At 44.8% G+C, this 24,742-nt stretch overlaps 1 protein-coding gene across 9 annotated transcripts in view; it reads right to left on the reverse strand.

The window, feature by feature from the left end:
• tcf7 (transcription factor 7) overlaps positions 1-21,480 on the reverse strand; it is a 38,665-nt gene extending 17,185 nt beyond the window's left edge. For 3 of the 9 annotated variants that reach the window (XM_031571444.2, XM_031571446.2, XM_031571447.2), the window contains exons 1-3: positions 20,778-21,477; positions 20,536-20,605; positions 19,572-19,675 (exon numbers count right to left, since the gene is read on the reverse strand). In XM_031571444.2, coding sequence (XP_031427304.1) covers positions 19,572-19,675; positions 20,536-20,605; positions 20,778-20,960 — 357 coding nt within the window. In that variant the 5' untranslated portion in view covers positions 20,961-21,477. Of the gene's footprint in view, positions 1-19,571; positions 19,676-20,535; positions 20,606-20,777 lie in introns of all 9 variants that reach the window. The other 6 variants (XM_031571443.2, XM_031571445.2, XM_031571442.2 and 3 more) reach the window with 5 other exon arrangements.
• Positions 21,481-24,742: the final 3,262 nt, after the last annotated feature.

A 24,742-nucleotide genomic window follows, 5' to 3' on the forward strand; every position in this document is an offset into this window, starting at 1 on the left:
CTCTGATTTTTTTTTTTTTATAAAATCTTTTCCTATTGCTGCTGGTTTTGTGCAGGCCTCAAGTCTATCAACTAGGGATTTAATGCATTATGCTTTTAATGCAAAAACAGGAGGGCAAAAGGTCACTTGTGCTTGTTGTAGCACTAAACGTGTTCGCTATTACTGAGGGGTTTTCCTCACCTGCTTGGACATTTCTGCGGTAGTTGAGGACAGAATCTTCCTAGCCAAATAACATTTTGTTTGTGACAGATTTATTTAAACTCAGGACATTCATTTGAAACAATAAAACACAATTGAAAAACAAAAACAAAAACAAGAAGATCATGGGTGCAGGCCTCATCCAGCCCTGGTAATCTGATGAACAGACCCGTCTGGCAATATGCATTTATTCTTCCCCACTCCCCTTGCCTTTGGCCCCTTTGATCCAGGCTCCGGAGCAGTAGCTGCATGTCTTTTGATATCTTAACACAACTGAGATACAGCAACTGGGCAAATAAGACTCACACGGATAGATAGGGTTATTTATGAACGTGAGAGTAGTGCCCCATCAGAGGTCTCTAAATATCTGAATTTCATCTCACACAGTTAATGTGGCTCAACTGTTTCTCTGCCAGACATGCATGCGGGAACTGTGTCAATGAGCAAAGTTCATTTTCTTTGACAGGAACATGACGTGAGAGGATGGTGCTGATGAAGATTGAGTGTGCGGAGGTTTCATTGAGGGAGTTTTAGCAACAGAGCTGACATTTGGCCATTTTTCAGGGGGGGTTTTACCATAAGGGTAAATGTACCTCTTTTTTGCTTTTCACTAGACTGATGAGAAGTTAAAAATCCAGGTCACCACATGGACACCTCCTCATAAATGAACTAGTCTGTAAAGAAAGCAAATCTGTGCACATCTGTACACTTGGAGCCTCGTTAGCGTTAGCATTAAAGACTCCTGCACTCTGAATGCATGAAAATACACCAAATCGGATGCAACAACTTCAGGGACAACATACCAATATGACAATGTTCGGGAAAAAACTGGAACAAAAAGCATAGTAACAAACAGAAGGTCAGGCTCCACCATAACCCAATCTTTTCCCCTCTTCAGAGCCTGCAGATGTGAACGGCAGTGTTAAAAAAAAAAAGCCGGGGACAAGGCTGTTGGTGCCACAGCTGGGTGGAAGGTGGAGTCCCTGCCTAGCACTGGGAGCCAGTGGGGCAAATATCACTCCGCCTGCGAAGGAGTGACTCATACGCTTATCACGGGAGCCACGCGATGCTGAAGCTGAAGGAGACGGACAGTCCCTGGACTTAAGACTACAAAGACTAGTGGCATATCTCTCTGAAAAATCACCCACTAGTTCACTTCAACTAAAAATGATACTGTGCACACTAATGTTGTGCATGCATGTGTGTATATTTGTATGTTTGTGTGTGTGTGTGTGTGTGTGTGTGTGTGTGTGTGTGTGTGTGTGTGTGTGTGTGTGTGTGTGTGTGTGTGTGTGTGTGTGTGTGTGTGTGTTCCTTAAGCATTAATGGGAGCTTGGAAAAAACACTCAATATTGGTGTTTATGATTACTGTAACTGAGAGCATAGGCGACTTCCTGTGTGAATGAAAGTGAAACATGCAAAATTTCCAGCGATCTCAAGCAGACTGTATTATCCCTGCTCTTTCATTATGTGTGTGTGTGAGAAAGTGAAAATTGAGAAGTGTGTGTGCTTGAACGATGAGTGGGTGTTTGAAGAAATGTAAAGCATTGCTGTCAAAATGTATGTGTTAAATATTGTAATTGTAAAATTGTATATTGTAATATTGTAATTATTAATCATGAAAATTAATACATATGTAATAGTTAAAATATTAGGGGGAACCTGACACGGAGCTTAGTTGAATGCACAAGCTTGGAAGTTTAACTTACAACTACCAAACTGGCTACACAACACGTTCTAACTACCGGCCAGCTGACCTAGTCTCTAGCTCCCTCCAAAGTATCTCCCTCCCCAAAAGTCCATCTCTCTTCTCTGCTACACATATGAAACATATATGCCTTTCAAGTGGTCAGTCAATTTTGATGGCCTTGATGGTTTTACTGGAAACCTGTAGTTCACAGGAGAGTCTGTGTTCATTCTACATTGACTCCGTTATTTCACATTGAAATATCTCCATTACAACAAGCTTCAGTCTCAAGAAGAAAAAAAGCGATTAAAGGAAACATGGTGGAAAAGATGGAAACGTTCCCTACAGAGATGTGTTTACCTCAATAACTGTAAAGATGATTGTAAGGGTTTCAGTTTCAGTTTCTATAGAAAATGCCATTCTACAGTTTATTTACAGATACTGAGGTAAACAAACACAGGTCTATCTCTGTAGGGATCCATTCCATTTATTCAGATGTGATTACATAATATAGCCGTTTTGCAGTTCCAACTAATTTGGATAGTTTTTGTCCCTAGTAAAAATATGGACCCAAAAAGATGGGAAAATAGGGCCCAAAGGAAACAATCCCAAAGTTTCCCTTTAATCACAGCGAATTGTGCATTTAATTAGTGGATTTTTTTTTTTTTTACGGATCGACAGCACTAATGTAAAGCTAGCTACACTTGTGTGTGAATGTGTGACTGTGTGGTATTTGTACATGCATATATGTACAAAAATGAGTATAATCCAGCTTTCCATTTACACACTTTCCACAGGTCTAGCATAAAACGACAAACCACAGACCCACAGACCTACAGAGTGAGAACACTGAATGTCATTTTTTGTAGTCATTAATCAATCAAGATGTCTACATGTAGGTTTCCTCAGAGCAGGAGATCAGCCAACTATGAACATCTATCTGATCTAGCGTCAAGCTGGAAGCAGAACGTCAGGTGCCAGGTGCTGGCCACGGTTTGTTCACAGCTCTTGGTAGACACAGTTTAAATTAATGTCTGGTGGAAACCAGAATTAGTAAGTGATGTGTGTATGTATATATGTATATTTATATGTGTATGTGTGTGTGTGTGTGTGTGTGTGTGTGTGTGTGTATATACTTCTGTTCTAACTTGGACAGAACTGAGGAGTCCCCTGCATATGCCTACTCCCAAGTGTAATGAGCCAGCAGTCTGAGGCCAATCTGGAAATGATTCTGCATCTCCGAGTTTAAGAAAATGAGCGCCACTTAGTTGGAGGTTTAGGGAAGATCAAAGCAGATGCAGGCATAACAACAAAGTCATGTGTAAACACACATGCAGGACACACACACACACACACACACACACACACACATATATATATAATCCATAATCTCTGTTGCTCTCTCAATCTTTCTCTCTTTCGCTTGCTATCATCTTCTTCACCTGATTCTTCTTTCAGTAATCCCTCTCAAAAAACGAATGCTCATTTTGAGTATGAGACAGAACTTCACTCAGATTATACTGACTGCAGATTATTTATTGATTAATAAAAGTGAAATACAACTTGCCTTGAGGGATGTCACGGCATAACAAATGTGGGAACATCTATTCTGAGCAAAGTTCACCACCTTGGCACTTACAACATAAAATTATATTTCATTAAAAAAACAAAACAGAGTTTGCTTTCCCCTTTTCACATTTACAGCCTCATGGTTTGTTGCAACCCATGTATGTAAAAAAAAAAAACAGCGCTAGATAATGAGCAGTGATGAGTGTATATTAAAAAGATATACACAGTATATATTACAAAATAATCATAGTCATAAAATGTTGAAGAGGTTTCATAGTTGCTTCAAATTGTATTGATTTATGGTGGTACAACAAAACCAAAAAATATGATGGATGGTCTTGTTTATATTGTTAAGAAAACCAAAACAAAATATTGACAAACAATTTTGGGAAAAGCGAGAGCCGCAAATGTCATAAATCCTGCAGAGAGGAAACACTTCCCTCTCTGTGTGGTTATCAACACAATTCATGAGCTATGTGTGACGCTCGTTTTAAAGGACAATTCAATCTGTTTGTCTGGTGGTTTTCCAGTAAGAGAACCAATAGTACAGTGGTCAGATAGTGATTACAGTGAAGTAGGTCTGTGAGAACAAGCAGACCCAAGCTCACAACTCCGGGCAAGCAGAGAAGAGCAAAAAAGCAAAAAGAAAAGTATCTTGGGAAAAGGGACGATTCAGAAGGAACCGAGGGAAATCGCAATCGAAACTTTCAACAAACAACAAAATTACTGAAATTAGTGCTGACTAAACAATTACTTTGTGAGGCATTGTGAAACCCTCTTTTGAATTCACCTCATCTGTTCAAAATTCACAGTGGCTTTCTGAAACTGACATTCTTGCCCAAGTGGGAAATACCATGCCAAACACACAAAAAAAACCCTCATTGGCTGTGAAATTTAAACTCAAATGCTTTACTGGGGGAGGAGATGGGAGAGGGGCTGGTCTGCTTGCATTGTGTCTCTATTGTAAGCCCAGATGACTAAGTGTAAACGACTGAAGTTAGTATCATCGGAGAGCTTTCAGGTGATGCTTCAGTCAAGTCATCCTTTCAGGGCCACGAAAGAGAGAAAGAGAGAGAGGGGGGTCATCTCCAGGGGTAGAGAGATAGAGAGGTCATCTCCAGGGGTAGAGAGAGAGAGATAGAGAGGTCATCTTCAGGGCTAGAGAGAGAGAGAGAGAGAGAGATAGAGGGAGAGAGAGGGGTCATCTTCAGGGGTAGAGATAGAGGGAGAGAGAGGGGTCATCTTCAGGGGTAGAGAGAGAGAGATAGAGAGGTCATCTTCAGGGCTAGAGAGAGAGAGAGATAGAGGGAGAGGGGTCATCTTCAGGGGTAGAGAGAGCGAGATAGAGAGGTCATCTTCAGGGCTAGACTTGCCTCTGTGGTGGAGTTGCTGATGTGATGAATGTAAAAGCGAGCACTGAGTAGAGAGCAGAAGAGGAACAGACAAATGTGTGTGGGTGTGAAGCTGACAGGTCAGAGCTCCCTGTTCTCTTTAATGAAGGAAGGTCATTGGGGAGTGCAGCAGAGGATCAGGCAGTGAGAGAGGGAGAAAGAGAGAGAAAGAGAGAGAGAGAGAGAAAGAAAGAGAGAAAGAAAGAGAGAAAGAAAGAAAGAAAGAAAGAAAGAAAGAAAGAAAGAGAAAGAAAAAGAGAGAGAGGGAGCAGCGGAGGGGTGCACAGGAGCCTAGCACAGCACAGTGCAGCACGGCGCGGCACAGCAGAGCAACACCGCCGAGAGCGACAGGGGGAATAATTACAGCATCGTGTGAGGAAGAGCTCTCTTTAGATGAAAGCCAATCGGTGCTCTGCAGGCAGAGGTGAGGCAGGTTGGAGCTTTTGGAGGAATTGCTGGAGAGTGTGTGTGTGTGTGTGTGTGTGTGTGTGTGTGTGTGTGTGTGTGTGTGTGTGTGTGTGTTGAATGGATTGATGGGAGTGGGAAAGAGTGTCTTCTATGCAGGCCACTTAGAGAACTCTTTATTAAATGGCTGGAACATCAAAGGGCTTGTGAGGGAGAGGAACGATTGTGTGTGTGTGTGTGTGTGTGTGTGTGTGTGTGTGTAACCACAATTCCTGCTCATACACACTCACTCACTCACTCTCTCGCACACAAACACACACACACACACACACACACACTACGGGGATGCTAAAAGCAACATGATTCCAAGTGGAGGTAGTCAGTTTTGATGTGCAGGTCATGTTCCGTTCAGGAACTGCTACGTGCCCATCGTAATTTTGTTGCAAACAAGCCTACCATCTCCCTTCTTCTAATGTGTTTACAAACACTGGCACCTTCGGGATGCTTCCACATATCTTTCTGGCCAGTGGGTGTAGGAGTTTAAGTCCAAGATGAAAGCAGAATCATTTTTGGAGGCTTGGATGGAAGGAGGGGTCATGCTACACACTCCATCTACCCATCTGTTGTGCGTGTGTGTGCGCGTGTGCCTGCATGCGTTGAGAGATATGAACTTTTTTGGACTCAACAAGCAAAACTAAACGCCAAAACCCAGCATTAGTATCCAAAGTTTAGGGGAAATATATGTATTATAAAATAACATGTTAAGAAATAGAGTAAAGATTGCTACGGAGTCTAATAAGCTTTAATCTACATCTTCAGTGATCCACCAATAAATATGAAACACTGAAACATAGCCTAATCAGTATGTGTTAGCCTACTTGAACTTACACTCAGTTACGAAGATGTGTGCAAATCAAATGTAATTAAACATTGCTTGTTGTGTTTTTATAATCAAGACAAATGATAGTCTTGCACAAATCAATAAGAACATTTGAAAGGCTGTAAGAATGTTTTGAAAAAGAGAAGAACTGTTTGGAATGAGTCACGCCTTGAGCAGGGTAATATTGTAAATGTGCATAACACATTCCCTTGCAGCGAAATCTAAAGTTGTAAAAGCTTCACTGCTCAACACTGTTCCAGAGGGGGGATATGCAGGCTTTTCATGTGGGCTAATAATTTATTCCCTCTGATTAATTCACTGTACCGCCATCCCACTCCCATCCCTGCCCCCCAACCAAGACCACCTGCTGGGCTGGGCTCTCACTGCACCAGGAAGAAGTCATGCCGTTCCCATGGTTACCACACTGCGGAGTTGACTGACTGAAGGTCCTGCTCTGAAATCTGTACCAGATGACAAACTCCGTTCTTGTCAGAGTCAAACTACTCATCTCTATGGTAGTCAGGTAGTGGTGAACCCATGGAGACAGCTAAGTCTAGTGAGTGTGGGGGGTGGGCTTATCAGACACCTTCAGCTGTTGAGCTAAGCTACACTGGTCAAAGTTCTCAGAACTTTTTGTGACCTGAGCACACTTAAGCAGTACTCTCTCACGTTACTGGCTTGGGTTAAAGAAGGAACATTTTAGCCATCAAATTACTTGAAGACTAAAGACGGGAGAGAACTAGGAGCAATTTATAGCTTATTATATACAATGTACCAACCTACAGCTTAGGCCTATATATAATGAAGAAAAATGTTAACATGTTATCCTTTGCATATGTGAGTGATACACAATATACTACTTTCCTCTCCGCACTTAGTCCTTTAGTAAAGCACTTGCAGAAAGAGAAAACACAGGCGCACACCTGCAAGGCTTCTTGAAAGATTCTTCATGTGATAAATCTGTAGCTATTCACCACTGAACTAGCATGACATCACATACTTGGTTCCCGGAGCTGGACCTCATGGAAAACTGAAACCCACCAATGATTCCGAATGAAGGCTCTCCGCTGGAATATCGCGGCCCAGAAGGCTCTGATGTGGCTGCAGATATCATTCAAAGACGTTTCGAGTGGCCCGCTCGTCCTGCGGCTTCCCCATGAAGAATATTTTTGAATGCATCATATATTTCTTAACCAGCTTCCCCTCATGGTTGATAGCTACCCACATGCTGTTCTCATTAGCTGGCCTTTTCATGCAGAGGGAAACACGGTTGACATCACTCCCGCAGAAGAATATATTTATTGACCAGTTATGACACGGGCTCAAAGAGACGTCTACTCCAACGGTCTCTTCTTAACCATTGCCACTATCGATCCAGGGCATACCAAGATTTCAGAGTTACTGCCTCCTGAGCAGTTGCATTTTCAGCATCTGTTTTGTGCTATTCAAGAGTGCGTCGGTGCTCTTTCAGACACAGAGCAATTCACTGTAAAGGAACATTTTCACTTCGAACACAATGTGCGAAGATCTGGAAGAGGAGAAAATCGGAATGCTACCTTAAAGGAGAACATGGAGCTGGGTTAGAGGAATAGTGTCTGGTTTTTGGAACTGGGTTAGAGGAATAGTGTCTGGTTTTTCACAACCCATGTTTGTTGATTCGCGGTCTACAGCAGGTCTGTGAATCCAACTGAACAAACCAACCAAAAAACATATAATCCTGCTCTACAGGCTTTGGCCATCCGCCGACATTAGGCTCAAAGACTACAAAGGCGGCTGAGAACAGCAAGAGCGAGAGGGGGGAAAACAAAAGCAATCAGAGGAGCAGACACCTACTGCAGGTCCATCAGGGCGAGAGGCTAATATGTAAGTGGTGATGACAGAGGGGCTTAATACAGAAGATCAAGGGGGCCGCAACACCGGACACAAGACACAAGACCCACACTCCCAGGATGGGGGTGTTACCATGCCATTATAACACACTCACTCACACATGCACTCTCTCTCTCTCACACACACACACACAAACACACCCCCATAGACTCTCTATCCTTCACATCTTCCTCATATCAATTAAAGCTAGTCCATTTGCCTTGTACTCTATTAGTGCGTGGCTCCCAGCCTCTCTGCACTTTAATCTCACAGAGATGTTCCCATTGATGGGCGTATTGATTTGATGTTCGGGCACTCCCTTTCATCTTTCTCAACTCAAAGCACTACAGAGCGCCTCCTCGCGCCCCATGTTGTGTTTTAACTCCTTGTGGTCAACGAAGCAGCCAGGCTCTCCCTCTCTGCTCGTCCTTTTATTGAAGGCTGGAAGGGGCTGCAGAGGTTTCGCCTATCTGTAGCTTCCAACGCTGCTCTCTTCGTGTTCGTGTGTGTGTGTGTGTGTGTGTGTGTGTGTGTGTGTGTGTGTGTGTGTGTGTGTGTGTGTGTGTTTGTTTGTTTTGCATGTGTAGGATAACAATGTGGCATGAGGGCGAGTCAGCTTGGGGACACGCTGATGAGCTGTTGTCAGCTGGAGGTGTGGGCTGCCCCCGGTCCCAGGCCGTGCCACTGGTTGCCTTTATGGCAATCTCCCTCTGAAACCCTGTGACTCCCCCGCTGGACTCCAGGGAGCAGTCCTTGGCAAAGCCATGCAGAGGGAGAGAGAGAGAGAGAGAGAGAGAGAGAGAGAGAGAGAGAGTTTGGAGAGCCTCGCTGGAACACTCCTGCACACCATCCCTAGAGAGCGTGGCTGCCAGAGGCTTTCGAGGCTGTGGTCAGGCCTGCCTCGCAGAGGGTGGTATTGAGCAATCGATCATCTGTACAAATAACATGGTCAGGCCTCGCAATGTATAATTTTCACCCTAAAATAAAGTGCGAGGGCTCCCTCTCCAGCTTGCGCTCCTGCCTTACTGGAAGGCAGCTCCAGAGTGAGAAGACGTGGCCCCCTTGAGCCTTTTTTCCCCGTCCCTTGGCCAAACAATGGTCCTGATTTATCCCCGCAGTCGGCGGAATTGTTTCTCAATTATTTGTAATGCAAGTATGCGGTTCCTTCTTCCTCCCTCTCCCTCTCTTTCTGGCTAACTAGTGGAGCCTCTGGATCCCATAACTGCTCCAGCCCCTTCCCCCACCACGGTTCTCTGGAGCTGCACCCTGGAGCCAAGATGCTAACCCGGAGCGGCTTCCTTCCCATGCTGCTGCCGCAGCAGAGCAAGCCTCAGATGCCGCAGATAAGTCCCCGCCCGCTGGCGTTTCATCTCGCGCCAATACCAACATGGAGCAACGAGAGCTCCGAACCACCACGACCGCTCCTTCCAGGCAGCCTCCTGCCCCCCTCCCCTCTCCCTCCCCTCTCCCTCCCTCCCTCCGGCTACTGCAGTGCTGGGGCCCCGTGCTGACAGCCTGCCACAGCTGCCCCTGCTGCTGCGGATCAGTGAAGTGAGCATCGGCAAACGAGCGAGCGGGACACCGGCCATCTCGGCAAACCCACGCCGCACCACAGCGAACAACACAGAAACACCGCAGCAGCTGACCTCATGACAGCCTGTGGGGTTCTCGGGGGGAGAAACGTCAACTTCAAGGCTTTTTAAAACTATTCGGACAAACAAGCGACACGATCGTCCATCGTCTGTGGTATTAAACCTGGAGCCGGAATTAGAGCCCCCCCTTCTGTGCGACCTCGACAAAAGAGACACTGCCGTATTCTTCGATTTGACCTAATAGCGTAAATGCATCTAAATATGTCACAGATATAGATAGACACATAGATATATTTAGCCAGGTGTACACAACGGTACACCTGCTTGCGTTCCGGAACAGAGACTTTTCTGCATTGTTGAGAGCAGTTTCCAGTGAGACCACACGTGAAAGGCAGGTAAGACTCGAGCGTGAAAAGAGTGGAGTTTCCATGTGGCTGCCACAGGCTGAGGTGCTGGGGGGCTGCAAGGCCCTGGGCCGCAGTTTCCATGGTAAACCACTACAGCTCACCTTGCACAACTGTACAGCACATACAGGGCCCAATATACACACACACACGGACAAACAACCACACACACACACACACACACACACACACACACACACACACACACACACAGAGGTTGCTGTAGTCCCTATAGATAGCCTGCAAAAATAAAAAGGTGACTTTAAGGTGACACTGCACTTTTCTCTGGTACTTCAGGTCACTCAGAAAGAACAAGACAAACAACAGATAAAACAGTAGCCTTCAGAGTTTCCCTGAGCAAACATTTAGTTGATAGATTTGTTTATGTTGGGGGGCACTGCCATTTTCCAACTGTTTTGAAAAATGTTTTCCAAATATTTTTACTGACTGTCAAGCAAGTAGATGACAGTTACTGGTGCCAAATGTGTTCTGCTTTTAAAACGTACTCTTTGATTCATTTAAGTTTGACATCATTATGGTACTCCTTTAAAGTGCACATTGGATGCCATGGATCAAAATTTCCGGGACTTCTTAAAAGAGAGGAATCTCAGTTAATCGTCCATGTTTCCACTGGTGGTTATACCATATAGTCACCCCTCATTTCCTTGCAATGATACTGACAATATATTGTTAATGAACAAATAATTGAAAACACTAGTCGTAGTACTGGCCCTGTATTCACGAGAAAGACAGATCCTTCTGAGGTTGAAAAGACCTCTGTCTTTAATGAAGATGGAATGGCAGTATTTTCAAATCTGACACGTTCGCTTACAAATGAAGGCGAGGCAGATGAAATACTGCTGGGGCTCTTTGAAAAACACCCGACCGCAGAGAGAGTGGAGGTCCGCGGACTGGATGTGATCTCACTCTCAGCCCGTCACGCGGCCCGTCGTAAATCTCCCCGGGTTTGTAGACGCATGAGGCGCAAGCCTCCCATAAAACAACAGACAGGCTCCCTTTGAGCGGCAGGGTCGCGGGCGTCGCCGCCAGGAGCCCCCTTGGTAACGGACACGGAGACCGAGATGCAGATGGAGACACACTCCATCCGCCCCTCGTCTCTTAGCCCCTGCCTCTCTCAGTACACTCATCTAAGGCGCTTTTCCCCTCCTGGTCAGTGCAGGCATCCACTCCCTCCTCCCCCCCCCCGCCCCCCCTCATGGCTGGGCACTGCAGCGTGCCTGAGGGAGAGAGTGGTGCGGTGGCAGGTGGGCGACGCCCTGGGGGGCCCCAGAAGTTGAGCGCTCACTCCCTCACTCACTCGCTCACTCGCTCGCTCGCTCCCTTCCTAGTTGCCTTGGTGGGTGGGCACTGAAATGGTTAAGCCGTGTTGTGACTGTTTGAAGTCGTTCGCGGCGAGGTGAGCCAGGTGCGCGCGTGGTTACTGGCTCTTATTGTTTACTGCTAACTCCCTTCCGCCTGCAGCAAGACTGTTTACTCCTCCCCTCCCCACACACAGCAATCAGATAAGATGGAGAGGAGAGCGAGACACGCATGCTCTCGCTTTCTCTCTCTATCACTCACTCTCTTACCCTCTCTCACTCTCTTTCTCTCCTACCTCAACATCTTTCCTACATGCAAGCATGCATGCAACTACACACAAACATACACAAATACACAGAACCTCGACCTCGAACCACACTCCACCTCACCTCCACTCAGCACTTGGCCTTGATTTCAGTGAACACAGGATGTGTGTAAGTGTGTATGTGTGAGTGTGTGCATTTGTGTGTGTGTGTGTGTGTGTGAGAGTGTATATACGTGTGTGTGTGTGTGTGTGTGTGTGTGTGTGTGCGCGTGCATGGGGAGATGAGTCTGTTGGCCTGCAGCTGTCAGAATGCATGTGTGAATTAGAGTATGAGTGTGTGTCTGTCTCTATGTGTGTGTGTAGGCATATGTGTGTACGTGAAACCCTGGTCACCTTATGTGTGTGTGTGTGTGTGTGTGGTTTGTGTGTCTCTACACATTGTGTTTCTTTGTTACCGACTGCCAATTTCACAAAACAAAAGCATTAACCTACAAACAAGCCATGACACTCTGCTTGTACAGCACACACATACACAGTTAACACCTCCGAACAACAAGCCAAGCACGCTACCAGTTTAAGGCAGAGTCTAGGAGCCCCCCCATGAACCAGCGAGGGATCCCCCCCTCCCAAAAAACACACTACTCCCTTTACCTTCTCCCAAAACCCACACTGTAAAACTCGGCTCCTCGTGAGATTTCAACAAATTGGCAGAGCTTTAATGACTTTCATGTTCACCATTAAAAGCGCAATGCTATTTCGAGGAGGGTTTTTTCCGCCCCCCTCCCCTCCTCTCTTTGATATCCTCAAAGACCTTGGTCTGAATCCCATAAGCTAACCCTATTTTTAGGAGTAAAATGCTTTCCAGTTGGCTCCAGACGATCATAGGGGAGAAACCACACTGAAAACCACATTCCATAACATTTGAGAGCGAGCGAGTGGCTGAGCGGAACTGGGATGCCTCCCGTCTAACTGACGGGGCTCGCGAGAGCCCGGCACAGAGGGCCCGTTGCGCCTTCAGGAAAAGCAGCTCCGCTTTCGACGCGTCGCTCGACCCACAATGGCGAAGCTGAGGCAGAGCTTGGGACAGAAACAGCCGTTTCAGATGTCTCATTGCATTTCATCTGAGCTGAAGCAAAGAGCACCTGACTCTACATTCACAGAGGACATGCTCTTGACAACCGTCAAAGTTCTTTTGGCTTGTGCTCACATGGGAAACTTTAAAAGATCTACTCAGAACCTTTATATGTGCTCTCGAAAGGGGCTATTCAGAACTATTCAGGGTTCCTTGGAGATGCGGACGAGTCAAAATATCTGTTTGGAGGCACTGTTTTGGTTTTTAGACTGCACAGTATCTACCCTCACAGACAGGGTTTTGGGAGCGAGGTCTTCGGGGCCAGGCGTCTTGCCCTCCCTGGTGCAGAAGGGGCTGAGATAACACTCATCAGGCTCTTCCCATCTCGCTTGCACACACACACACACAAACACACACACACACACGCACACACACACACCTGCACTTGTGGTCTGACAGCCCTCCACACATGAGCACAACATCCAGCGGGCCGGCCACAGACGCACACGCACACACACACACACACACACACACAATACAAACACACACACACACACACACACAGTCACACAGTACAAACACACAGACACACACACCCATTCATGAAAACACCTCAGCAGTCTCCAGCGGAGTTCCGACTCCACCAAGCACAGACACGTGCTGACAATCTTCAGGGTAGATCCAACCAAACTGCTGTTTACATTTTACAGCCCATGAAAGCATCAAAAAGTATAATTTGCAGAAAGCAATATCAAAAGACGCTACTCATTCTTTTTTTCCTCTTTCAAAAATGCTCTTTTAAAGTAAACTCATCAAGCATTCACACCCATACACACACACTCACACACTCACACACACACACACACAAACACACACCCCAACAGAATTTCCCCATGCTTCTTGGAGCTCTACTGGGAATAAGTGAATCTGGATTGGATCTGTGCACCACGTCTAGTCCATATGGAAGACTGCTCCACAAGGTCTTGGCCTTGCACTTCCCGCTGCTGGGGTCAGCCCACGCCCCCCCCCCCCTCCCACCCCCACCCATACCCCTGAATTAGCGAGTGCCCAGACCCGCTGGAGCCAGCCCAGCCGCATGGGGCAGACGCGCGTGGGCGTGATCGTCCCGGCCTAATCCCGCTCCATCTGATACCCATCTAGCGGTGGGCTGTGCTGCACGGTGTGGTGCGGTGCGATCCTATACCCACCCACTGCTCTGCCACCACTGGGGCCAGCCACAGCAGGCTCCGACATATGATTGCCATAGGCAACCAGGCACACCTAACAGCCCTGCCTCCATGTGTGTGGTGTGTGGCCAGTGAGTGTACACACACACTGCAGCAGCCCGCACTCAACAGCCGCCGAAGAGGGACTACACCCCCACATTAAGCCTCTCTCAGAAACTGCAGTGTGTTTGTGTCTACGACAACACTGCATCTCCTCCCTTTCACTGACCTTCTGACAGAGACAGCCAAGTTAACTGTGTCTAAATACCGTCTCCGAGACAATGTAGAGAATCAGGAGGTAGTCACTAACAGTTTCCAGCAGTTGGGGTAGTGGATTAAAGTGAGCTGCACACACGTTGTTAAAAAACGTTGTCTTACAAGGTCGAGACAAAGGGGAGTGTCTCAGCCCTGTTCAAGTCAGGGTGGGTCTGAAATGACAGTCGTTGCGCCGACGGTACGAGGGGCCAGGCAGGCAGGCGGGCCTCCTGCGTGTGACTGTGAAAAGATTCCATTCGGCAGGCTCACACAAAAGCAAACACATAAAAGATGAAAGTCCCCTCTCCACCCCAAACTCACGCGCGCTAGCGTGTCCCTGAGCAAGTAGGCCAAGAGGAGCAAGCGCAAACGGCTAATAAATGCAGTACGGACTGGCGAGCGGTAATTTCCCGTTTGGAGTAAACACAAATATAATGAGAGTATACAATGACTGCCTGAAAACACCATTTAACAGGTTAATGAACAAAAGCTAAAACTATAAAAAAATAAATAAAAAAACAATATCCATCACCAAAACATAGGGGAAAGTGAAACAGTGAGTTTTGTGATTTGGCAGGGCAGCAAAGAGCAGTCAAGCACCAGAAGAGTTACAGCGTTCATCAATTCTAGAGATATGAGGTCAGTTTTCATATGCAGGTTTCGTAATCCTATTTAAAAGTGACATTTCAAAAGCTATCTGTTTTATTTAGGTATTTAAATATTTTAGTTCTGTTTAGAGATTTAAAGTTCAATAATCCTAAGCATTCTTCACTCTGTCTCAAGTATCCCAAACCACTACATGTGCGCCATCAGAGAAACGCTGGGGTATGCAGTGATGGGTGACTGGTGATGCTCTGCAACCCCCTACCAATGAGGTCACACTGTTGTGTGTTGTCACCCCGACGCCTGCCAAATGTTCCCGCAGACAAACGAGACGCACGTAGGTGAGAACGCACCAGCTGTGCTCCGGCCATTCACAGTCATCCTGCATCAGCCACCACCTCCACCCACTCCACCCCCTCCACCACATCCACCTCTTCCCTCACCTAAACCCTTCCTAAATCCTCCCCCCATTTCCTGGTTCTCCTCACACGACTGGCCAACTCTGCCACACAGCTCTCCGAGACCACAGCAGTAGCGCAGCTGCAGGCAGGCTTTAGCGCCCCACTCTCAGTCCGCAGCATCTGCAGCCAGCAGGCTTCTCGTCATACTGATCCCAATCTTCATCTTTTTTTTTTTTTTGTCTCTCACTGCGTGACGGCAGATCGCACATCGCACAAGTCTGCAGCGTTCCCATCACTGGCTGAACAGAGGAGAATTTTTGGTTGACTTGAGGTGGGGGATTTCTCTTTTTTCATTTTCTATAAGTGCATTAAATTACGGCGGGTGATTCATTGAGCGATTCGGGGTGGTAAGACAAAGCGCACGGGCGACAGGAAATGGCTTACCTGAGAGCCACGGAATGAAAGAGAGTGGCGTGCTACTCCGTCATATGAGCCCTAGGGTACTCCAGCAACTCGTCTTGATATAAGTCGTAAACGCACACAACACAGAGAGCGTTCACACCACCGCCAGTCTGATTCCAGTTATTATCAAGCATGCAATCAAATTTTGAATGTGATGGGGAAGTCCACTGGAGGACTACACACACTCCACGAAATTAAACCACTCTGAGCAAAACCTATATATAAATATGTTTGCTTAGAACCCACATACATCACCTGGGATCGTGCTGCTTGTAGTTAACTCAAAGGGGCCTGGGAACCCTGCCATTGGGTTTGGGGGACGCCACTCAGCAAACACTGGCCCCGCCGGCCCTCTGCTGTGCTCATTCAGGTCAATGAGTCACCTGGGTGCCACATCCACCCTTGTGCCCCACCCCCACCCCCACCCCCATGGGCCTGGCCTGGCCGTCTGTAAACACTGAGCAGGCAAACAGCACTTCCTGTGACGGAGGGCGACTTTACAAGAGTAGTTATTAGCTCAACCTGCCCATACCCAGTGTGTGTAGAGGTCACACACTGCTTGCAGGTCCAGTGCTGAGTGCCGAGAGAGAGAGAGAGAGAGAGAGAGAGAGAGAGAGAGAGAGAGAGAGAGAGAGAGAGAGAGAGAGAGAGAGAGAGAGAGAGAGAGGAAAATCTGAATGGCTTCATTTAAGTGTTCCTTGACTGACTCATGTGTGAGGAGCAGTTTGGGAATGACACACGGAATCTTGTATACCATCTTCTGCTTATATTCCATCTAAAACTCAAACTTCCCTCCACTACCTCACTGTCACTCTTGCTCACTCTCGGAGGAAAAAGGCATGAACAATTATAGCCATAAACACCTGAGGGAATTCAAAAGGTTTTTTTTTTTAAATATTTTTATAGCGTTTCCGTCTCTTTAAATAGGTTTCAACACGTTTCTCTCGAGGGTTCTTTGAGGCCATCCACTTCAAAGCGCTGCGGACGAGGGCCTCTTATCGGCATTTGTATTTAAATCAGCAGTCTCAGTCATTTCCTGCAATCCCTTGAGAAAAAACCCCAACAAAAACCAGTGACACTTGCTAACTTCCACCTGAGGCTACATTCGTGAGGTATGAGAGTCCTCATGTGATGTGGCTTCTGAGGATCCCCGCTGTCGGTCCTCCACTTTACCTTTCACTCAAGTCATTGCTGTGACCTTCCCAAGCCAAAAGCCTTATTCAAACAGTGCACGAGTGCACACACACACACACACACACACACACACACACACACACACACACACACACGCTAGTTTGGGGCCCATTCACAATGTCAGCTCGCATGTTATAAATCTACTGAGTTGCCGAGCCTAAATCTTTGATTAATTGAATAATCCCCCCACTACGCACTGCGTTGGCAGGGTGGCACACTCGAGCGTATCTCCAGCCACAAGTAGTTCATACAAGCTAGTGAGCATGGAGGAAAAAGGGGGGGAAAAAAGCCTTTCTTTAAGAGGAGCAAATCCTTGGACTGCTTCTTATCGGCGTCTGTCAGAAGCGGGGCTCTCCAGCCCCGGCGCTCCGGCGCTCCTGCGGACGGATTACGGAGTCTAAGCCACTGTTCCCTCTATTGTTTACCCAGAGACTAAGGGGCTAGTTGTACAAGCCAGTGTCAACACAACTTCACAATGCAAGACAAGGAAATGGGATCTGGTGGGGGGGTGGGGGGGACGGACGGACGTGGAATCCCTGGCTTTTGATGTAATGAATCCTTTAGTCAGGGGAGGGGACGAGCACTTACGGCCTGTTTGGCTCCGCACGGGCGTAAGAGACTCCCGTTGGATCGACACGCACCATAAAACTAAATAAATACATTTCTCTTTGGCATGCTACACGGCAATAAACACGGGCAGATTTAATTTAAGTCAAATTAAAAAGGAGGCAATCAATACGGCATCTAACCAAGCTTGTCAAATGTGGTCATGAGTGTTTATAGCTTGTGGAAAGACACAATCACAAGCATATCACACTGGAATTATGCTCGTGGCCAACCTGGTAAACCTGAACAAGTCATTCTTTTAAAGCCTTTCCCATCCCACACCATAAAGCATCTGTTCTTTGCTTACTAAAGGAGTGTCCTGCATCCTATGTGACCGATACTATGCCTGACATGCCTCCACTTGTGTGCAGGGCAGCAAGAAGAAGCTAATAAATGAAGGATGAGGGAAGAGCGGAGGGCAAACAAGAGGATGAGAGAGGATGGAGGAACATGGTGAGTCGAGCACACAGAGAGGGTTGGACAGTGGAGAGGAGAGGGCACTCTAAGGCCGGGGCAGAGGAAGGGGGGGGGGGGACAAAGAGGCGCACACAGGCGAAAGGGCTCTGTGGACCGTCTTTGAGCAATCCTCTCTAATGACAAAATATGCAGTGGTAATCTGAAGAATTACACACAGACAAACATACACACACACACACAGAATTGTTCATTGAGAGAATATGAATAGTTGGTTAAGGTTTTGCCAAAATTCCCTTTTCTGTCAAAGGCTGTTGTGAGGGCCGCTGATATCTACAGTACCATGAAAGGGGGGTACATGTCGTTTTTCCTAATTCTGCAAAGCTTCTTTACAACAGAGAAGAATAGGAATTGTATAGGCTTTGTTTTCTGATTCTTGGTTTTATCCCAAGGGGGACATATTGTGTAATTACATGGAGGGAATATCAGGAAAAAAATAAATCTGTCTGTCTGATGGGAAAACTGATTGACAGAACTAAAGCTGTTGACTTTGGAGTCTTGTGTCCTCTGCTTACTCTAAGCATTCTACAACCATAATTGTCACCTAAGGACTAGATAAAAGTGGCTGTTTGTCAGAAAACTTTGTGCATGAAAACAAACATGCGTATCACAGTTGTCACATTGTGTACGTGTATGTGTTGAAGCAGACATGAAACCAAAAAGTTCCCTCGTTTGCACTGCCTGGAAATATTCCTTTTGCATTCTGGAATTAACAGCAAAAAGGTACATTCTCATCTACTGAATCTGACCTAATCCGTTGCAAGATGTAATCCAATTCAGCAACAACTAGAGGGAGAATTGAGGAACACTATTCTAGTTTTTGCACCTACCCTCTGTACCAATGAAAGTATGGACGCCATTTTCTTTCAATGCAGACATTATGAGGTAAAGATGGGTAAATGAGTATGAACTTAGAAGTATTGGCATATGGAAGATCAACAACAGTAATCAATGTTCACCGAATCCTTAACCAAACACAGCTTCTGAACTTTCCATACAGTCTAGGGATTTACCCTGATTTGGTACAGACATTGTATTAACTATTCATGTAAATTAGATCCTTCATGAGTTATTTCTTTTCTGGGAAGCAATTGTGCATCCGCTTCCAATAATCAGATTCATCAAATTTGTTTTCCCCCACAGTTTTAGTAGTCAAAACAATCAGTTCAAATTTTAACTGCTGATAAATAGATAAAGATACAGACTATTGTAGAAAATGTTGCTATATTAGTGCATTACACTAACCCTCACAATGAAAGCGTATAATAATGTTAGGACTGCATTTGAGGTTATGTTTAGACTGACTTTGCAGAACTGAAATTATTGCCACTTAAGATGACTGGGCAACATGGTTTCCCTGAATAATTCGGCACCATTCCCTTTGAAAACTGTAAACTCTACTTATTCACCCCTGACTTCAAACAAACAAACAATATCTGTACAATCTAACACACTTTCAGCTGCTGATCCAGGGCGACTCAAAGGCTGGCCCCTTTTGTAGAGAGATTTATTTGGCTCCAAACACCTCCCGGTAACCAGAAGATTACTTATTTACTTTTCAAATTAAACTTAACTCTTTATCCATAGCACAACATTCAGAGCACAACCATTTTTGGTGCTATCGGACAGGCCCTTCAAAATGGCCAGAGCTCTAGCTGTGTTTGTTGTCAATGAAAAACATGCTGAAGTGCAACTTACGGATGGTGACATAGTTCCGCTCGGGAGGTATGGGTCTGTCAGCATCAGGAATGGATAACCTGAGTATGCTGGCGCTTTGTACATTCCTCCATCCTGCTTGGACACTACGGAGAAACAGATATCACACATGTCAATGCACTTTTGTAAGGACAATGTTTTCATACAAAAGATAGGAAATATTCGTGGATGCCCTTTACAAGTTACTTTTTAAAATCTTCAAGCTAAATCTTCCGTCTGACACTTGAGGTGTTCTCCTCCGCAACTGTTCACTGGCAAAGTGAAAGTGGAGTACCAGTTACCTGGCCCCTCACGAAGAGACTCAAAATGGACACTTGTCTAACATAGCCTTTTGTGACCAATGCTGCACTGGATTGGTCTGTTGCTAGCTGAAAAAAGAACTGTACAAATGCTTTCAAAGCACACTTACACTCACATACACACACACACACACACACACACACACACACACGTAAACATAACAAACAGGTCCAGGTGTATGGCCTGTGTATTTAGCAGCATTGACAAACTCAATCAGCTTTTAAACGTGTGTGAAACATTAAAGATGTATGTTATATACGGGTGTAGATCAACATTCCTGCCTTAGCTAAAATAATTACTAGTCTATAGGCAAAAGATTATTTTAAAATGTAGGGTGAGCAGCAACAGAGAAGTTACATACAGCCCATAATGTTCCATAATAATAGGCCCACAAAGATAACATGACTGCCAAAACAAAGATGACACATCCACAGATGAAAACTTGTACAATGCTGATTTCACTATACGCAAAGCACCAACTTCAAAACGTAAGCAATTACAAGAACTAGGGGACATTTAACCAACAACATTCAGTCTCGACATTCTGCTATTAGAAGGCGCGTAGAGCATGTAATTTAGGGTATTTCTTAAGTGGGTTATGGGCCACTGGGATACGAAGCGCAAGCACGGTCAGGTTGATCCTTACCATCTTCGAGATGTTCTCTGTGTTTTTCATGGTAAACTCTCTGCTCATCGTGGTGTCCTCGCCTGACCACCTACAAGAGCCGGAGTAATCATGACAGACAACAGGTTTTAGTAAGTTCGCTGTATCTTTTACACTCCGCAACAGCAAAGAATTGCGTCTTTATTAACACTGCACATGACGGCTTCAAGTTAAGCTCTGTCAACAGAGAGAAAAAAGAAGGCGGCTGCGTGCCTTGGACCCACCGCTGTGTTTGAGTTCTGATTTATCTCCGATTCATTTACCAAAGACGACTTGAGGTCAGCCAAGTCCCTCTCCGTGAAAGCGTTCTCTTGAATCTTTTCGTCTTGTTCGCCTTCATCCTTGAAGGAAATCATTTCGTCGTTCGCTCCGAGATCATCTCCTCCACCACTGTTGAGCTGCGGCATTTTGCTTAGAAAAGAAATTAAAACGCTGCAGTTTCCGTTCACCAATGAGAGGGTGAAAACTTTTTTCCTTAGCTAGTATCCTCTTCTCAGGAGACACGTGAATACGCGACACAAAACAAAAGTTGTTATGCTGTGTCGGAGCCTTGCAAGTTGAAAGTAATGCAGCCCCGGCAGCAACAAATAGTGCATTTGAGCTGAAGACAAGGCTAGGACTACCAACATCAAAGAGCTCCGACCGAGTGATTGACAGATTCAATGACTTGTTGGGGGTTGTACAATTGTTTCAGCTAAGGGTTCCGCTCTTAAAGAGACATCACTTCTCTGAACGCCCTGGCATTATTCACGAGTTTAACACTTCACTAAAAAAGAATAGGCTAACTGTTTGAGTAATATAAAACGACGTCTACTCTAGACTGCCTACTTTAACTTTTCTTTAATTTTGTCAACTAAAGTGTAAAGCGTGTTGTAACAGGTTTAGGAACTTCCCCTGTCCACATTAATTCTCCGCACAAATCTAGTCAAAGGTTAGCCGTTACGCATTGAGGGTTCATCTGATAAAAGAGCATTTGTAGTGCCGTTTAGCCTACCGCAAAATCAAGCCAATCTTCTGAAGACTATTTCCAAATGGGTTAATTTATATTTTAGTTACGTTTCTTGGGACTGTTTCGCTGCTTGAAGCCCAAATTGTATTGCTTGCCTGTTCGTTTCATGAAAATAACAAAACTCTAAAACTCAGAATGTAGTTCATTGATGTAGTCGGGCAGCCTCCTGTCTTGTCAAACAAATAAAACCGCCTTTCCCCCGTTATTACATATCTATGCATTTTTAATGTTGATACAGTTGCATGGTCTTTTGAGTTTTAATTGAGAAATATTTATACTCCTCCATGCTGTGCTGTAATATTTGACTTAATCCATCGACTTGAATGAATGTGATGAGCCACAGCTGGGAAATAGAATTAAATACAAACAGAAAATGTGCCTTGTATTTGCATAAGGCTGCATATTTATACAATATCAGACATGCATATTAATAAAAAGATTAAAATGAGCAGTTTAATGTATGCAAATCTAAATTATGAATGAGTTGTTTAGAGTCCTTGTTTATTCGCCTTGATTAAATATAGACAGCTGTTTTCCACAGAACTGGTTTTCTACATCATTTACTTCATGATTTCCTAATGCTTGCAGTATTTTTCTTTTCAGTGCCCATATATCCTGATCACTGATATTTGCCAGTGCAGCTCCTGTTTTGTCTTTGGAATAATCTCCAGCATTTATCAAATGTCATAGTCCTCCATTTCATGCCAGTCTTTCTCTTCCTTTATGAGTGTTTGCATGACTCACCTTCTTCTACTGCGATACATCTTCAATTCCATTCTTTGCTGGTAATTGTGAACATTCCTCAACATTTCTCAGAATTACAGTATTTTTTGACTGTCCACACCACAACAAGGGCAGCAAATGTGAAACTAAGAAAAAGACTAATACTATGACCACCACACAGCACACTGAATGTCCAGGCAAGTGGTGTCCATGCAGAGGAAAATACAGACATTTAGGTTTCAGGTATGGCCCAGAACCACACAACTCTTTATGAACATATTACTGTTATGTCAAAAGTATGAAAATAAGGTAAGTTGTACATTCAGGAAATAATGTTCAAAACACTACTTTACTGACCACTGTTCCACGCCTAAATGTTGTATTCAGAATTTGTGACTTAAAAGGAACCTCTAAGGTTACCATGCTGCCATTATAGATAACTTTGCAAAATTTGCAATTGCGTTACTAAATATTTGATCATTCAGACATACCACCATGTAGGGGCATTAAAATAACACTTAAAGAAAGAGAACGTTGGTTGGTGACAAATACTATGATTTTTATGATCTGTCATTATTTTCATCATTACTAACTTGAAATGTTGAAACTTGAAAGGTTTATTAAAATCAGTCTGTAGAATTAATAGTGGTTTCAGTCATAGCATGATCAATAATAAACAATCCTCAAAAACACTGGGTGGAATAGAATGCACACGACTACACTGCCAAAAGTTGTTAACTGCATTATGGCCATCAGAGGCTTTAAATCTCAATGGTGGTTCTAAAACAATTAAAAACTCTTTTAGTCTTTAAAAATGTTCCTTTGGAGACTTTTATGACACAAAGGATAGATCGCAGGTCCTAAAAATTATATACTGTGCTTCTAAATAAACTTCAGGCACATTAAAGCAGCAAACTAATTAAATCATATCCTTTCATTGGGGTTAGCCCACATCGAAGGGAGTTGCTCTTAACTGAAGCCACTTGTGTGCCTTTTATTGGTCATTCCCGGCAACCAAAAACATGCTCTCTCAAGCAATATCCAGCAATGTAAGGGAAAAGTCTTTTGGATAGACTAATTTTTTGGGTTGGATATCCTCAAACTATACAGGCTAAATGTGTTCAACTATGCAGTATTTTGCCCCAAGAATCAGAGGTATGGATGTTAAAGTTTTTTCCAAAGTTTAAAAATAAAATTAAACTGTCATTTGATACATAACAATGCAATACAGAATTGTCTCAGTGGCTTAGTCACCTTCAAATGCCTACAAAATATTATGTGTGTACTATGTATATAAATCCAAGGCAAAACTGAATAATAATTCACTTCCCAGTCTCCTTTCAGCCTGATCAGCCAGCCCTCCTTAACATTACATTTCACCCTACCTGGCCTAACCTTTTGTTACATCACATCATCTCACACTAGCATGGCAGTTTTCACAGACAGGGCTCGTCCTTCAAACAACCGTGTCGATTTTGGAGCAATAACATGAAAAGAGAGATCTTCATATTCAGTACAACCTCAGTGGTTTATTTAGATGCACCATATTATGATAGTTTGCAGTCTTCAATGGCAGTTTGTGCAATATAGTTGTACAAAGTGTTTTAGAGAGAACTTGACCACGCTCTCTTTTTACCTCTCTCATTCTGCATTGGGTCACTGCCTATAAATTGTAAATCCTAGAGAAGAGGCATGGACACATCTGCTGTAGACTAATTCCAGGGGACATTAAATAACAGTATGAAACATAGAGTTGGGTAGATGGAGAAGGTGTCAGACAAGATAAGCGGGTCTTTCTAAGAACATTTGCAGACAAACAACCATAGTGTGAAAATGCACACTTTTTGTAAGCGTCTCAAGCTAATCCCTGTAAAGACCCAAACATCATTCCTTAAGGGGGACCCAATGGAAATTCTATTGCAAAAAAAAAAAACACATCTAGACTTACTACAATTATGTGATTCTAAAATCGCAAAAAAGTCTTCCCTGTTATGTCCAGGAATTAAATGTGTCCTTGGGATGTTTTAAGCTCGTTTTTTTTCCAAACCATGCTGTTATGGGTTTGTCAAATCAAACTAAATTCTAACTAAAGTTACAAATGGCAGTAGGAGGACCCATTGAAACATAAACAGAATTCCCTCAAACCTCGTAGCTCAATGGGCTGGCAGCCAAAGGACCACAGTGGTCTTGGCCAGTGTCCTGTACTCCTGCTGATTCCTCAGTCACCCCTTGTACTCTCTGAAGTTTGCCCTGACCCATTTTACCACAGTGGTGGCAGGCCACTCATATTTGCCACTCAGGTGGAGCCCCAGTTCCTTGTAGAAGCTTCTAGATCCTCTTTGTGGATGGTAATGGGGAACAACGGAGTCTTGGACCCCAGATGTCCACCATTAACACCCCCACCCCGCTAACGGTAGCTGTTTTCTGACAGACCCACCATAGAAAGTCCTCCACCAC

This window comes from Clupea harengus, chromosome 8 (genome assembly GCF_900700415.2).
Source record: "Clupea harengus chromosome 8, Ch_v2.0.2, whole genome shotgun sequence".
Classification (NCBI taxonomy): Eukaryota; Metazoa; Chordata; class Actinopteri; order Clupeiformes; family Clupeidae; genus Clupea; species Clupea harengus.